The 17,178-nt window shown below is 38.9% G+C and overlaps 2 protein-coding genes across 3 annotated transcripts in view; both read left to right on the top strand.

Moving 5' to 3' along the window:
• On the top strand, positions 1 to 12,203 carry LOC118336349 (transcription factor E2F3-like). 2 transcript variants are annotated; one of them, XM_035672976.1, is made up of 8 exons: positions 1 to 519; positions 2,696 to 2,816; positions 4,238 to 4,368; positions 4,684 to 4,772; positions 5,645 to 5,803; positions 6,314 to 6,428; positions 7,243 to 7,384; positions 8,281 to 12,203. In XM_035672976.1, the coding sequence occupies exons 1-8, from the start codon at positions 238 to 240 to the stop codon at positions 8,574 to 8,576; spliced, it is 1,335 nt and encodes a 444-aa protein (XP_035528869.1). In that variant the 5' UTR covers positions 1 to 237; the 3' UTR covers positions 8,577 to 12,203. The 2 variants fall into 2 exon arrangements, with proteins under 2 accessions (XP_035528869.1, XP_035528870.1); XM_035672977.1 differs by lacking the exon at positions 1 to 519 and adding an exon at positions 547 to 867.
• A 391-nt stretch (positions 12,204 to 12,594) lies between these two features.
• The window catches only part of cdkal1 (CDK5 regulatory subunit associated protein 1-like 1), a gene marked incomplete in the record, with an annotated part of 220,018 nt that continues 215,434 nt past the window's right edge, over positions 12,595 to 17,178 (top strand). The window contains 3 exon segments of the mRNA XM_035671969.1: positions 12,595 to 12,736; positions 14,263 to 14,423; positions 15,619 to 15,731. Of these exon segments, the coding sequence (XP_035527862.1) occupies positions 14,269 to 14,423; positions 15,619 to 15,731 (268 nt within the window).

Genomic DNA, 17,178 nt, shown 5'->3' with positions numbered 1-17,178 from the left:
TCATCAGGCCGTTTCCTGAAGCCATTTCTAGACGGGGGAAACGAGAGTCGCGCTACTTTTTAATCCGTTGCATCTGCCTAAATGCACCTTCTTAAGGAAAAATACTTTAGAAAAGTCGATGAATCAGACTCTCATCTTTACTTCGGTCTGATTATTTTTGTAACTATTGCGGCGGATTAATAGCCATACGGGCTTAAAAGTACAGAGACAAGAAAGGGGTTACCCCGAATACGCAAGATGAGAAGAGGGATCTCCTCGGCTCCGGACAAAGTGATTTTAGCGGGGGTTGGGGGCTCTTCTCTGGACAACAATATCATTTTAACAACTCTCTCGGATCGTTTAAACCCTGGTCAATCCAACGCTACGTTTATCCAAATAATAACCACCCCACCGCCTTGCAACGTTACACAGACATCAAATGTGTGTTTATCCGAACCTCAGATAAACAACATTTACACAACTCCACAACAAGCTGCAGCAAACGGAGCAGGACAACGACCCGCTCTGGGGAGACCGCCGGTAATCTTCATACAGCTCGTTTAACACATCTGGCTGCTACAACTAGCCACAAACACGACAAAATGTTAGCCTGCTAGGCTAGCCCAGCTTGTTGTTCGGGCAGCTAACGCTAGCCGCTTAGCCAGGGCATTCCCACGACTCAACCTAGCGAGGTGGCTGACTAACTACCGCTAGCTAAGTTACACAAGTAGGTTGGTTGGGTGTTTCGTTGACTGCAGGGCAGCGAGCGATGAGTTTAAGTTAGTTTTGCATTTACAGGAGCGCAGGTCTGTCCTATGTAGCGTGCTATGCTAAGTTCATGGTGCTTTTGAGTCCGCTTCACCCCTTTGCAGCCAGATGGAAACATTGGTAAGAGATGTGTAACGTTAGCGGTGGCCTAGTGGCTGCTGTTGGTGTCTTAATTTGGGGGTTAGGGGGTGGGGGGGATTGCTGGGCTCCTTGGCTCTTAGTTAGCCATTTTTTTTAGCTTTCTAACAAGACACGAGTGGCTAAACTTGCAAAGACATGGGCTTGAACGTAGCTAAAGCTTCACTCCAGTTTTGAAACTACTCGGTAGATATTAATCCCAGTCGTCTGTGAACATGCAAGCCAAGTTGGATGAAGCTTGACAATGTGTGTTAGCTTTCAAAGCTAGCAGCAGTATTGATTATTGGGGACAACATCACACGTTGTCGGCCTTGACCTTAATTTTTCACAAGTGTTTTATGTCCCTCTTTGTAAATAAAGTGTAACGTTATGGTGCCTTTCATGCCAAGTAAAGTGAAACTCGAGTTTGTTGCTTTAGTGCTGACTGCACGTTTCCTGTATTCTCAACCTGCACAAACCACACAAAATAGTTTCTGCAGCATTCAGGGTGTTGGTTTGTTCCTGGCTATTCATCTCTCATGAACTAAACCAGCCTCTGTATCTCAGGCTGTAGCCATGACCAGGCAGGGGGTGAGGGGGAGCTGCTTGCTGATATAAAATGGCTGACATTTTGACTGTCAACAGAGGGCATATTATTCTTTCTCAGACATGGGCTAGATTAAGTGAGATAAAGTATCACATATGGGGTTTACTCTGCTTAAAATACTAACTATATTTCCTGAGGGTTAGTTGACATATCCCCTACACAGGGTTTAGAGGGAAATGCAGTGGACCAGCACCCTAGTACTGGTGTGTTGCTCAAAGACACTAAAACAGGTTGGGTTCTTGACAACACAGAAGTCCAAGGGGTTTCCTGGTTGAAGAGGCTACTCACTGAGCCACCATACCATGCGTGGCTACCAACAGAGACTATGACTATAAGTGTTGTTGAACACAGCCTAAATCGACTTAAACATGGTGTCAAGTACTACAGTTGTCACAAATGGTCCACTATTGCTGAAACCGTAGGAACATTCTTCACCTTTGTCAGTGCTATAATAGAAGGAATTGGTTGGGACAGGTTAGGCATTGACAACTTTGAAGTTAACATGAATGTGCATGTAGGTGGTTAAAATTCTTGATTATTTCCAAACACAGTAAGAGCCCCAACCGCTGTTCAGAAAGGGCATTATTATTTGATTGGTTAGGCTACAGAAATGTATTCCATGTTTGGACAGTAGGTTGGGATGTCCTTTTGGCAATATTTTAAGTGCCTGGGTTAGTTCTGGTGCTTGGTACACACTGCAGTGGTTTTCTTTGTGCAGCAATGTGATCATGCCAATAGGTGTGACTCACTCTTAAATTATGTGGAGAGTTGAGAAAAGAAGGAACTGGTTTTGCACCGACATGGTTTCTCCCCGATTCACTGGGATTTTGACAAACACACTCCTAAATGTTTTTGGACTGCTTGACCTCAGAAACTCTGAAACAAAGTATACTCTTTTTCAAAACTAAAATGGAAAAGACAACGAATGATGTCGTCAGATTTCAGAAGGAATGCAACACTGAAATTTGCACAGCAGGTGTACAGGCAATTTATAAACCTTTTCATTATTCAAGCAACCTTCCTCATTGTATTTATATTAACTTTTGACATTGTACGCATGCTTTAGGACATTGGTGCTGACTGATGCTGGAGACACATAAGATGAAAGTAATGATACATGTAGCATCCGACGTAATTTGTTGTGAGGTGGCTTCAAAGATGAGATGCCTGCCAAGTGACCAATAATGCCTTTATCTCCTGTTAACTATTGTTTTGTCCCCCTAGGCTAAAAGGCGGTTGGCGCTCGATGATTCAGACCACCAGTACCAATCGGAACCAGTCAGGACTCCAAGAGGCAGAGGCGGGGCCGCGGCGGCCAATGGGGCAAGGCTAAAGACACCCAGAAGTAAGCAGCAGAAGGTTACAAGGAGCACTCTGCCATCGGTTTTTACATGAAACAGAATTATACAGCACAAAGATTTGGGGTCATCAGGTGATCCACACCAAGGTTCATTCACAGGAACAGCCTTGGAGCAGCTATACAGTTATCAGAAAAAGTACATGCTGAGTACCATATTCTCTATGCTGAGTACATTGAGCTGAATACATTTGACTGGCTTTTCTCTGCATGGTAGTACTGTAATTTTAAAACGGATTTGTCATATGTCAATGTTAGTAAGTAAAATAAAAAAAGCCATTAAGTTGTCAAAAGTGACATGTCATACCAAAGCATATAACAGTTTAAATAGTAATCCCTTAGGTTTCACTGAAAGGACACAAAAAACAAATATTTTGTCCTGCATACACACTTTTCACACAATACAAATCCTTACTTCTTTTCTAATTGCTACCTGAATAATTCAAATTATTTAGTTGAGGCTAATCAATGGATATGCCCCTCCAAGGTGGCCCTTAATGTTCTGTTTACTCTTTGCACGTGTTTCCTGTACGGTCTTCTAAACTACTATATAGTTGGACCTTGAAACCGAAAGAAAATCTGTACATTAGTTGTATTCATGATATATGACCTTTACCGCAGTGTTACCGCAGTGTAACCACAGGACGTGTTGGACGGTGAGACAGGTGACATGCTGTGGCCCTGTGCTCTTAAAATGCTTTAACCCTGAGGAAATGATGTCAGATCAATTCAAATGAATTGTATTTATATAGCCCAAGATCACAAAATTGCCTTAAAGGGCTATAGAATCTGTACAGCGTGATACTATCAAAACAGAGCTATTGATATTGAAAGTCTAGCTGATAACTATCTAACTCAGTGTTTTGAGTGAAATGTTTCCAACCTCTTCATGTAAATCCAACATACCCAGCTGATTATGACTGATTGAGTCAGTTGTCCCATTGACATGACATTTGCTAAATTTTTACCAGCATTGTGATGTGTTTCAGCATTAATTATGCCACACCAATTTCCTAAAATGACTACGAAGTTGAATCTAAATCTTTTTGGCACAGTCACGGCACAAACATAATATACCGGTAAGTGCAATCCATATAGCATTTATTGCAGGGTGGCTGTGTTGGATTTGTTGAAATTGTACTGTTGTACCTATTATTAACTTCCTCTAGCACCTCCTCTGTTGCTACTACTGCTTTTTGAAGTAACGGAGAGTATAGGAGTCTTGTGATTGGGTTGTCCTTTTCACATTGTGGATGAACCCACTTACTCAAGGCTCCTGCTGACAAGTAAAACTGTTATTAGGACGTTTTGTGTATAACTTCTCAAAAATTCAATACCAAATATAATGCTGAAATACATTGTACTTCCCCTTTTTTCTCTCTGTTCCTCCTACTTTTCCTCCACCATAGCGCCTAAGTCTCCACCAGAGAAGACTCGCTATGACACCTCCCTGGGCCTGTTAACAAAGAAGTTTGTGGATCTTCTTGCTCAATCTTCTGATGGCGTTTTGGACCTCAACCTCGCTGCTGAAACCTTACAGGTAATTTCGGAGGCAAACTGAAAAATCCCCATCAGACACTGAGGGGAAAAAAGGGGGCATAATTGGTCGTAGAATGATTGTATAAAGAAAAGCTACCATGTAGCTAATACACTTCTTACTTAAATCCTGTTAATGATGATCAATACCAAGCCTGGAAATAAAAGGGAGGTAAAGGAACATCTATAAGGGTCATCTTAAATATATATGTTTAAAGTTTTGGATACTGTTATGGATTGTTCTTTGCTCTGGTTGATAATTTACACTTGAATCGCCACTAAATGGGTAACTGATGAGCTGTGTGTCCTCTACATTCAGGTGCAGAAAAGGCGCCTGTATGATATCACCAATGTCCTAGAAGGCATTCACCTCATCAAGAAGAAATCAAAGAACAACATTCAGTGGATGTAAGTGGTCATTCTGTCTTAATGTATTACTCAAATGCTTGGTTTTCATACTCTGATTGTAATTGATCCCATCATGAAGAAATCTGAGAGCACAGTGTAACATATTCCATTTCTGTTGGTTACTCCATGTTTCTGCCCAGTCCATCTTTTCTCCTTTCTTGTGTTTTGTACTCCCCCCTTTCCTTCAAAGCTCTCATAGTCCTATTCCAGACCCGGCCTATTTGTGCCCAGCTACGTTTACTTATGTTTCTACAAGCTCTATCCCCAGACACAGTTGAAAAATAATCATAGTTTGATGAAATTGCTGTACAAATAATAAAACATTTGACTAGTTTATGTCACAAAAAGAAGTTATTTAACGGTTTTGCAAGTAGAGGCTTTTTTAGGTCTCAGAAAATATTTCTTTGTTTATTTTGGACTGGTGTGGCAAAAATGTTATGAATGCTATTTTAGATCACTCTTCTTGTAAAATGGGCAAAACATTTTCAGTATTTTGACCTTCATTATTGTTGTAATGTGTAGTCCAAGTGTTTTACACATTAAACCTACAAATACTGCACTATATCTGTAGATTACAAGGGGACCTAGGAATATTTTTTCAAGTTTTCAAGTATTATCCTCTGCAATATCTGCTCACAGGGAATATACCACCAGTAGTATTGAAGTTTTGAAACATATCTGTAACATGCCAACTCCATGATACAGATGGCAATTAAAATAAAAGTGGGATTAAAGGTTTTTTGCTGTTATAGCTATTCTACCACATATTTGAATCCATGAGTTAAGAGACAGTAATATAGGGGGAAGCAAAAAGCCTGAGCCAGTACAAAATCTGTTTAAATTCACTCTCCTTTCTCTTCTCTCACTCACAGGGGCTGTAGTCTGTTGGAGGTAGAGGGGGCACTGAGCCAGAGACAGAGACTTACAGCGGAGGTTTCTGCGCTGGGAGAAGAAGAACAGAGACTTGAACAACTTATCCAGAGATGCAGCCTGGATATGAGACACATGAGCGAGTTGCCAAGCAACCAGAAATATCCTTTTGTTGTTAGCTGACATGACATTCAAAAGCAAAAATTCTTAGCTACCCTATTAAAACCTCTGCAAAGTCTGCAGGTAAACATTGCCCAATTGATGGCTGTATTATATTGTCTGTATGCATACATAGTGTGATTCCTGGCTCATAGTGAGCCAATGGTGATAACTCAGCAGTGACCTACTGAATTTTAAAATAGTTCAGTCAGTAATCAGTTCAAAAACATACCAGATCCAAAGCTGATGTGCTTCATCTTCCAACTCTGTCTTTGGAGGACCCTGTTATGACATTCACATGCCACATAAAGCAGGTCTTTTTTACATTATGGAACCTAAAATATTAAGTAACTCGCCTTGCTTACAACACCAGCATGTAGATGCATGCTACTGCAATCATTTGGAAATGTTTCATCATGGAGTGAGCATTGTGAAGCTTGTATTTACATGTATGTTCACTGTTAACTTGTACTGACCATGTAGTGTTATTTCTTTAACCATTTCGCCTCCACATATGCCTATGTAACGTACCAAGACATCAAACAGCTGGGAAACCTCAGGGACCAGACTGTTATTGTCGTCAAAGCGCCCACAGACACCAAACTAGAAGTACCAGACCCTGATGAGGTATGTGTACAAGCAGAAAAACACACAAGCTGGGTCTGTCATTGTTGTCCTGATCATCTTCGTGCTCATTTGTCTTCTGACCTATGACCTGTATTTGCCTTACTGTTGGGCATTTGTTGAAGTTGACTTCTGATCTTAGGCAGATGATATTAGTATGAATAATCATGTGTTGTGATGGTTCTATGAAATGCTAGCCTGGAATATTAATTCAGTCTGAATGGGGTTTATAACGTAAGGCAATTTTTTTCTGCCTGCTTCCAGTCATTATACTAAGCAGACTAACTTGTCCTGGACCTAACTCTGTGCACATATTGACATCAAATAATTTCTGACTCAAGCAAGATGCAAATCAATTGCATTTCTTTACACATTGGCGGAAGTTTGGCTTCTAAATGAAAAGCTGACGGCTTCACAAATGCTTTGCAGTGTGAAAACTGACATGGTGCAGTAAAGTGCTGTAGAGACGCTAATAATCTGTCCAGCCACCTGTTAAAAAGTATTTCTTCTGACATGAATGCACCAGCTGTAGAGGTTGCAGCTAGTTTAGGTGACCCCTCTAGAGCTGGTGTTGCTGATTTGCTTTCCCAGGCTTTCTGCGACGTCCTCTCAGTAACTAAAGGTCCATAGCTAAATGTATTACATAAATGTTACCAGTTTATTATGTACAGATTAAGTATTTTTGGTGTATACACAGCACATTAAGTTTAGGGCATGTGGAATGGAGAATCTTTCAATGGACTTTGCCCGTCCTTCTAATCAACCTGTCAGGTTGTTTTTTTAATTTGAACTCGTTATTTGTTTTCCCTCTCTCCAGAGTTTGTCCATCCATCTGACCAGTTCTAAGGGTCCTATTGAAGTCCTTCTGTGCCCAGATGAAGAGAATGACCCCAGGAGTCCTGTAAAAAATGGCAACATGGACATAAATGGGAACTCGCCTTTCCTCAAAGTCCTTCAAGGTTTGTCAGACAGACATAGGTGTGCAGCAGGTCTTTACATCAAGGGTCTTCTTTTAACTTTCAGATTCAGTGTTGCAGACATAAAAACACCGGTCGAGTGTAGACTGGGTCATCACAGGCGCCACACATGGCTTACATTTGCGTATATTTGTAACTAATGGAAGTTTTTATTTATTAAGATAGTTGGTGACATCGTCTAAAGCATCTTTGTTCCCATGCAGTTTCCTGCAGATGTGTTGGGACGCGCACTTTCTGGCAAGGGGAGTGTCTGTTCAGCACAGGGTCCTTTGATGCATATAGCGTTAACACACTCATGTGTTGGCATATGGTTTTACCTGCTAGTGGTGCTAAATGAAAAGTCTGGGGATCGACAAAGTCATAGGTTTCATGATCTGGTCTATACCAAATTTAATGGCAGACGAACGACATTGCCATTATTATGGCTGTAGAGGTGTATGTTTTTTTTTTTTCTTTTTTTCCCAGACCCCAGTAAAAATACAGATGTCTACAACATTGGAACAGTTCTCCAGGCTTGAAGGGGCTAGCATAACAAAGCTAAAGTGAATGGAAACCAGTCTCGCTGATTAGATTTGATTAACTGTGGTAATGATTAATTAAAAAAAAAAGCTTAATGCAAGCTCTGTTAAATAAACATTTATTTGTGTTCATGCAATCTTTGGTTCCAATCCCTGACTCACTGGTAGATAGGCAACGTAAATCTATTTCAAATCAAAGAAATTGAACAATCTGTGATTAGATTCTGAAAAGTGTTTTTCAACAGTTTGTGGTGTAACAATGACTAACACTGGTCGACATGGCTACGTTTTGTCCTACAAGGTCTGATTAAGGTTCGTTGGCTATGTGGATATATTAACTAGTGATGTTTTCTTTCACAGATCCCAGCTGCACAGCCACTTCTCTGAGCCCCTGCCTGGTTCCACCTTCCTCTTCCTCAGCTGTTTCCGTCACTACTCTCTCGCCCATCTCGTCTCCTTACACCAGTCTTCTCCAGCAGACAGAAGACCAGATCCCCTCAGCCCTGGGGCCTTTCTTAAACCTTGGACCTCCTCTTCTGGACCAAGATGACTACCTTTTAGGTTTGGGAGATGACCAGGGAATCAGCGACTTGTTTGATGCCTGTGACTTTGATAAAATGCCGTCTCTTGGCCTGGATGATCTCCTTTGCAGCTAGCATTAGGTAATAGAAATTCAGATTAAGTGCATGGGACAGACATGGAGAATCAGTGAGGGTCTTGATGCCTGTGACTGACTTTGTAGTTAGTTGAAGCCAATTCTAAATAGATGGAAAGGAAACATTGAGGGCTTTTTCAGTCCCAATGGGACTACATGCCATTTTCTTTCATGGTGTGAGAGCTAAATGGTCTTGCATGATTTCACACAGACACGTCTTCAGTGTGAAGAAGTATCCATTACTCTTTGTCTCAGGCTATGTACGGCCTCCAGTGTAGCTGGACTTTTGGGACATCTAAAAGCCTTTGCCGTCTGTTTGGTCAAGTATAAGCGGTGTGTGATGCAAGGTTTACGTCACTGTATAGCGAGACTAACAAAGACAGAACTGCTTGAAGGGAAACACCACCACACCACCTGGCATTAACACACATATCATGGGTGATTGGGTTGGGTTTAGTATGCAAACCATGGTCACCCAAAGCCATCAGTAGAATGCTCAACAATGGGGAAAGAGCTCAAGAGCAAAAAAAAAAAAAAAAAGGTTACTTTTTAAATCTTAAATAATCTAATGCAAATATTTTATTTGATGGGCCTGTAAATTTGTGTTTTGTGTCTATGTTCATCCAGTTAACCCATCCTTAGACATATCCTAGAGTTTTAACGTGTTAATGCCAAGTGCTGTGGGGGCTGAGAGACATTCTCAATGATTGCATTCTATTACACCAATGATCTGTGATTGAAGGCTCATAATGCTGGCTGTTAGTCTGTTCAAATGTAGAAAATTTTAGAAATTAAAATGAATATAAAAAGAAAACAGGGAAATTTGGTGCACAGCATTCATGACTACAGTTATTTTACAGTAAGGACACTTGTCAGGGTACCTTTTGTGCTATTTGGGCTTATAATCATAAAGTTAGTAAGAGTATGAGTATTTTTTTGTACATTTTAGGTCCGAGCTGCATGGAAGTCCATATACTGTTTTGGAGTGCACATGACATAATTATCCAATTATAAAGGAAGTGTACAACATATTTACAGTATGCCTTATGATCCCCTGCACACAATTAGTTGTCTCTTGCACTATTTCCTCCATTTTTGGAGGATAGGTGAAATTTATAATGTTCATGATATCAACCAATAGTCATACTCTTATTCATACTTTGTGAATTCAGGACCCAAACTTCCCCTTTCTTGCTGCTTTTTGCCTATCCCCGCCATCTTCATCAGCAGAAGCTGCCATAACCAAACTTCCCCTAATGCCTCCTCACTTAGACTGTGTGCTGTGAAATTATACTGTGTGGTTTGAGCTAATTGGGAAAAAAATACTTTGAACCACTTATGCACACTGCCTTCCATGTGTGTACTGTAGGAGACAGGATAGGCACGGAATAGTCTTTTTAGGATTAATGAGTGTTGAATTTTAATTGATTTTTAATACTGTAGAAATAAGTGATGATATCACGGTCACCTAAGCAACAAGAGGCCAGATAGCCACTCATTTAGGCTTTAGTATGTAATGAAAGGGCTTTTTTCCTCTAGGATAATTAAAGGCTGAGAAAAAGGAAAAAAAGTCAAATAGACCTGTTTTGTAATTGGGGCAAATTCAGTGCAACCAAGCCATGTTTCATACTGGGGCTGGTAACACTGTCATGTGTTGTTTTGTTAGAGCTACAGCATCCTCAAACAGTGGTTAATCAAGAAAAGCCAGGTAGAGAGACTGGGTGAACTAAGAGCTGTAGGATTATGATTTTGTTTTCCTCTCTAGGTATTTGAATCTGCTGTTGACTCAAAATAGCTTCTTCTGTCCGATTACATCCCTGATAACAAAATGCAAACATCTTGTCTGAAACCCTGTCTTTTAAACTAGAAGAACCTGCGGCCGCAGGTAATATTGCTGCTGTTAGTGTTAACTTTTCCTCAATCTGATTGATGTGCGCTTGAGTAATAACGTGTGCAGCATGTGTGAGTTATGTTAGAGATCAAGCTTGCTAAAGAGTAAGCCTGCCATGTGTAAATTGATGTACAGTTTTCTAAATTTTTCAGTGCACAAGGTACTGTAGGCTACCTCCCACTTAATGTTGGACATTAGTAATAGGGCATAGAGGTTAATGCCATAGTGTGTATGAGTTTTTGAAATTCCCTTTTGTCATAAAAAAAAATGACCCTTGGATTATTTCGAGGTGATGTTGGATATTACATCACACTTTCTCTTTTGGTGAGTGCGAGATCCCACTCATGCCCCGATATAATAATGAGTATGCTTTTGCTCTTAAACCAGTCTCATGCATCTTTGAATAATGGGGCGCACATTTAATGGATGGAAAAGCAGACAAATGTATTGCAATATATTTTTGGGTTTTGTTTTTTCAATATTTTCTGTAAGTTATTTAGTTCGTTTGTCAGTGTTTTTTTTTTTTTTTTGTAATGCAGAGTTTCCCTTAGACCCAAAACGTAGTACACATTTAATAATGCATGCATGCAGTCATTCATTCACAGCCTATCTGCCCTTTACTGTTCATTAGTCAAATTGCTATGTCTGTATACACCTCTGAACCAGGATCAGTGGTTTGTGTCCTCTGTTGAAGTGTGTAGGGGGCTTTGCTTCTGTGACACTGTGTGTCCGTTTTATTTTTGGAATGTGATGAGGGAGTCTGTCCCGCTTTTCTTTCCTTATTTTGTTTTTTTTTAATGCATTTCTGCCAATTTCACTTTGATGGAGAGTATTGAAGCGTGTTAAAACAGCATTTGACTTTGCAAAACCAAAACTCAATTGTTAATCTGAACTTCACACATTAAAAACATACAGTTTCTTGATCAACCTAACTTAGCTTGATAAGTGCTGCTATCATAAGTGAACTTAATTTGACTTAAATGCACAGCAATTCTCTGATTCACACAGTTTCCCTCTGGGCATATTTATACCAGTGTATTTTATATGTATTTATGGAACAGTCGAGCTCAATATTTTTCCCCATTTGGTTCACGAACTACAGTTGTGCTATTTTGTAAGATCATTGACATAGGTAATTATATTTTCCTCCATCTATTTCAAGCGACCAGAATCTGGTCACACTATTTTATCCACTTTTACATGATGGAAATGTGGTTTTTGGAAAGATTGTACCTTTCCATGAGTTTGTAATGGAGTGTGAAAGATTTTAATGCATCGCTAAAGCTAGTGTAATTGCCAGTGAGTCTGAAAATGTATTGGGTAAAATTACAGCTCCTTCTAATGTGTGATTCTGATGTGTGATTAGACCTTACAGAAAGTTATCATTAGGCTAAATGTGGTGTTAACTATAGTCAAGATTGAAACAGCACTGTCTTTCCTGCTATTTTCCTATGGTTATACTTAAGCTGTCACCAAATACAATATACTGATCAGTAAATATTCTTTAAAGGTTATGTGAAAAGTTAACTATTTGATAGGAAATAATTGACTGTAAAATTATAATATTGCTGCCTGTTTCCACTAATTACAGAAAAAAGAGCTGTAATATCACTTTTTTGCAATTTGAACGCATGGGTGAAAGTATCAGTGTGCTGTTGAATGTTTAAGGTAAACTAATGTGATGATTTTTGATGAGTGGTCAATTATACAAGTTTCTTTAACATTTGTTAAAGAGGTAATATGGAGTGGTATTGTTTTGGGGGGGATAAATGGATTTGTTTTTTGTACTCTGGGTGTTTGTAATTTGAAAATTTGAATAAAGGCAATATAAATATGGAAAAATGAATATGTTTCATTTGTGATGTCTTTAGGGGATGATTTTGCACTGTAGTGGAAAGTAGGTACAAGGAAAACTCAGTAAAAGACCACATTGGTTGTCTGTACTGCTGAAATACAAGATCAACTACTTTAAAAGCATAATTTAAAAAAACACGCCAATATCCTGAATCATCTACGCACTGCTCAGATTAGTAACATACCTTAAATCAAAAATGGTCAAAAATAATGTCTTGGGCGCTCCCCTAATGTGTACACACATTTAACACGTGTCTAGTTTGTCCCTCTTTGCCTACCGTATCTACGCACAAGTATGGCGGCCTAAGAGTTGTGACAACTGTTTTGATGGTGTAAAGAATCGTTTTTTCCATTTCTAAAACATCCTTTCCTCGGAATTCGTGTTTATTTGAACTAATAAGCACATTGCGACTCAGGTAAGGGCTTTCTACAGTGTCTTCATGTGTCGGCCTGTCCATAACAAGGGACACGTGGGTAGTAGCTAGCTGCTGAGGCTAGCCGAGCTAATAGCTTAGCTGTTAACAGTTGGTAGGTAACGGTCGAATTAATATTAGTATTAACTTGTTAATTAATTAATAATGTTCACTGGGGTTTCTCTTTGTATCAGTCAGCGGTTGTGTTGGTCACCTAGCTCATGTATGCGGTTAACTTGTAGGTGAACGTCGGGTGGAAATAAGAAAATATTAACGTTACATCTTTAAGTTAATATCGCTTTAAGATAATAATTAACCATAATAATTAAGTTCACTTCAAACAGTTAATGTTAAGCTACGCAGTTAGGTATTAACGTTAGGTGTTAACGTTATGTTAATGTTAGCTTTTTATATAATTACTGTCAATGGACTCGTATGGTTGAGTATTTTGAGGTAATGTTAGTTAGAAAAAACCTCAAAGTTTGTCGTATGAACCCTGAAAAAATTTATTTTACTGTGTCAACTTAAGTCTAGTAACGTTACACTAACGTTAGTTAAGTTACGTTTATTGAGTGCAGACATAAACGTCTCAGAAGTTGGGTAGCTTTCTGATCAAGTTTTCTTTTAACGTTACAACTCGTGTAGCTTGATAGCCTTCTTCTGTGGGGTATTTTCAGTCAAAGAGGAATACAGTTGAATAATAAAATACATGTTTACACTGTAGAGAAAGCATATAAAGCTAAAATAATGCACTAACAGAGAGAGAGAGACAGTTGAATCTAAACTTCATGTCTTGATGACAATCTGTTGGTAAGTATTACTTTCTCTGTATGTGGGATGGGCTGATTGACTCAGGTGTGTCAGTAGACACAGGTGCTCAGCCTGTATTAATCAGCATGACTGTCATATACTCTCTACAGCTTAGGCAGGATTTTAATAACAGAATGGCATAATAAATAATAAATTAACATTGTCTTTCATTACAAAATGATTCTAACATCACCACAACAAACCAGCACGTCCAAACATCCATCCACACACTGCACTATGTATATCTGGAGGTATTTTTGGTCAAAAACAAAAATATTTAGTTAGTTGCAGCCTTATTAGGTTATTGCATCGCTGTGGTAAACTCTTTTCATCTAAAGCTGCTCCTTGTTTGACAAATACATTGTTTGTTACAGTTGCAAGCTAAAGGTAAAATGATGGCGGTATTATGTGACATTTGATCTTACTCTTAATCAAGTTTGTTATCATTCATTCGGTTACAATTCATATATTCACACATCCTTATCCTGTTGCCCAGAGTTTTGGCATAAAGGAAGTGACAATCAGTGTATTTTAGAAAGTTTTTCATGTAATCATTCTAGCTTTGGTTTTATTAATCAATTATATTGTATCACATCATTGTGCTTTTTGTAATAAAAAACTAAATATCTTTGGTGAACAGGGTGTACTTTACCACTCAAAGTTCTCAGCTATGTCTCTCGAATACCGCTGTGCTGACCAAGGCGCTGTCTACTTTTCAGACCATCATGCCGTCCGCTTGTGACTCTCTGATTGAAGACATCGAGGACATGGTGTCTTCTAGCGATCCCACACCTCACGAGAGACAGTCTGCAAGAAAGAGTATCATACCGAGGTCCCGGAAGAAAAAAGAGCTGAACCATGAGGAGCTCCATGCTGACAGGTATGTCAGATGTTTGATACAACATGCAGGTTTGTTGTGTTATTGCTCCTGTATAGAATATGTTTTAGGCTGCTGATGAGAAAGTAAATTCTAAATTCCTAGTAAGTCACTTAGTAGTTGGATAAGTAGCAACTAGCCCCTTATGTTTAACATTTGATCAGTTTCATTTTAGTAAGTTTAGTCAAAGAAGTGTTCAAGCAAAACATTTCAGACCTGCATTTTCATAGCTTGTTGCACATGAGGGTTTTTTATTTGGAAAAGAAAGAAAGACCAGTAACACACCTGTAGTTTGGCTCACTTGGTCTAGACCAAAGAAAAATGTAATGTATTATTGCCTTGTAGTTCTTATTACACATGAACTAAGAAAGGTAAACCTGAAGGAACAGGTAAGTCATTCATTGTCAAAGAGTAGAAAGAGGATGGCTACGAGAAAGAAACGGAGGGAGAAGGGGAGGCGGGCGGTTCTGAGGGGGTCAAACCCACATTCGTAAGGGGAGAGTTTTTCATGGTCGGGGGTCATTTGGGGGAGTCAGAAGGAAACAACTGCCAGGATAATAGAGAGGATAGTGGCAATAGCAATTATTGTAGTAATTAGGTTCATTATCTTTCCTTGGATTTTAACCAAGACCTGGTGATTTTAGTACTAGAAAGATTATGATCCTCATCAGTAGTTTGAGATGTAGAGGAATAATAATTCCTTCACTGCTCTGTGTTTTATATTTAACTTCATTCATGACACATACACCTCATGAAGAAGTAATTGCTTGATGGTGAGCATTGTTACTAGAGTTTGGCACTGGACTCACGTCATGAATGATGCTGGACAGGTAAAAAACAGATAAAAAGAGGCATCTCGCAGTAATATTACAGGGGGTCATTAATAGGGGATTATTTTATGTTTCACTCACTTTTTATCGGAGAACTGCTAAAATTGTACAATTTTACACACAAGCCTAACACCTCAGTTTTAACTCCTTTTCTCCTTCCCATGAGGCAAAATGCCCAATATTGTATCTAATATCACAAATGCGGTGATTTGTCCGCTATACTTTCATACTACAAACAAACCTCACCAAAGCCTCCTCATCAGTGGATCTTTTGATTGGTTTTATGGCAGGTTTATTAAATAACATTCATTTTGTTATTTCCACACCTCCACATAACAAAAACATATTTCGTTGTTGTTAATTTTTAGTTTGATACCTGGCACCCAAAAAATCTGGATGAAAACGTGGGGCTGCAGTCATAACAACTCAGATGGTGAATACATGGCCGGACAGCTGGCTGCCAGTGGATACAAGATGACGGGTAAGAGATCGTTTAATTGTGGTGGTGTGTAATATGGCCATTGACAAGGTCAGTGAATAACATATTACAAATGACAATATTAATAGAATGCTACTACAAATTGATATTAATAGAATAATACTCAGATAGAAAGATGGATGGATTTTAGACTGGATTGAAGACATTACAGCTAAAAGAGATCTTATAACTGATGTCATTATTATTATTAAACACAAGGGGGCAGTCTTGCCTTATAAGTAAGCTGTACCTTTTGTGATATTCTAGTGGGAGACTGAACTGAACTGAGCTTCCCGGGCTGTGCACTGCCCTCAACAGATGTAAAATTGTAAAATCTGTACGCACTTGTATGCCATTGCCATGTTAGCCATCGATAAGTGCTATTTATGTTTTGGCTTTCATGCTTTGAGATTAAGGATGCAGCACAATATAGACATGACTGACAGATGACTGATAATTAACATGGTCATTCAGTCTAATATGTTTTTATTTAATTGCATGTTCAAATAAGTAGGACCAAATGTGAAATCTAAATAAATAAATGAAAAAATCACAAAAGTAAACAAAACATTCTGTGATCATCTGATCCACGTCCTCAATACATACAAGACCTCTGTTGAGATTGAGAGAGTAGCCTACAGTATGTTTAAACATTGTTAAATCTGTACTCTGCCAAACCTCCCTATTTATGAAATATCCATATATTTAAACATAAACGTACACATGTTATATACATTTAAAGAAAACAACATATTTATATATGTCTGTAACGTGTATTTAGTGGGGCACTGTACTGTGGTGTTGCTGCAGGCTCTATCTTTATTTCTTTTTTGAAACTGCAGTGAAAGGTGTATATTCTGCTGGTATGATGTCAATATGACAAGCAGAGACCCTCAACTCGTGCAGGCAGTACTCTAACCTGTTAACATGGCCTCTGAAATAAAAAGATGTTCCACCACACACTGCAGAAGCAGGCAGTGTAAACTGGGCTTAAGATGTGATTAGTCAGGTTACTTTGTAAGATTGTTTGACAAAACTTCTATTAGTATACTTTTTTAATAGGACCTTTCATCTTTAGTCTGTGCATGTCTTTTGCATGAAGGCCAGACATATTATGAAATAGATTACCAAAGGTCTTTAATGAGGGACTGTGTGTGTGTGTGTGTGTGCACACAGGTGAGAGAGATTGATAAAGAAAAAGCAGTGTGAGACAGTGTGTGGGATTGTAGTTGTCAGTTAAAATGTATCTTTTGAGTATTATAGTCAAACAGTTGCTGTGTGTGTGTGTGTGTGTGATATTGTTTATCACAATCATAGTGAAAAGTGAGTTCTTGTGCAAGGTTATGTGTGATTTGTTTTACAGTACCTACACACTGACAGTGTGGTGTGTTTGTATTGTACTGTGGGTCTTACTGTATGCAGTATCTCTTTGTGTGTGTGAGAGAGAGAG

This window comes from Morone saxatilis, unplaced genomic scaffold (assembly GCF_004916995.1).
Source record: "Morone saxatilis isolate NCDOM2014 unplaced genomic scaffold, NCSU_SB_2.0 Contig24, whole genome shotgun sequence".
Lineage (NCBI taxonomy): Eukaryota > Metazoa > Chordata > Actinopteri > Moronidae > Morone > Morone saxatilis.
The sequence above is the reverse complement of the archived record's forward strand: the minus strand, read 5'-3'. Positions and strand labels throughout refer to the sequence as shown.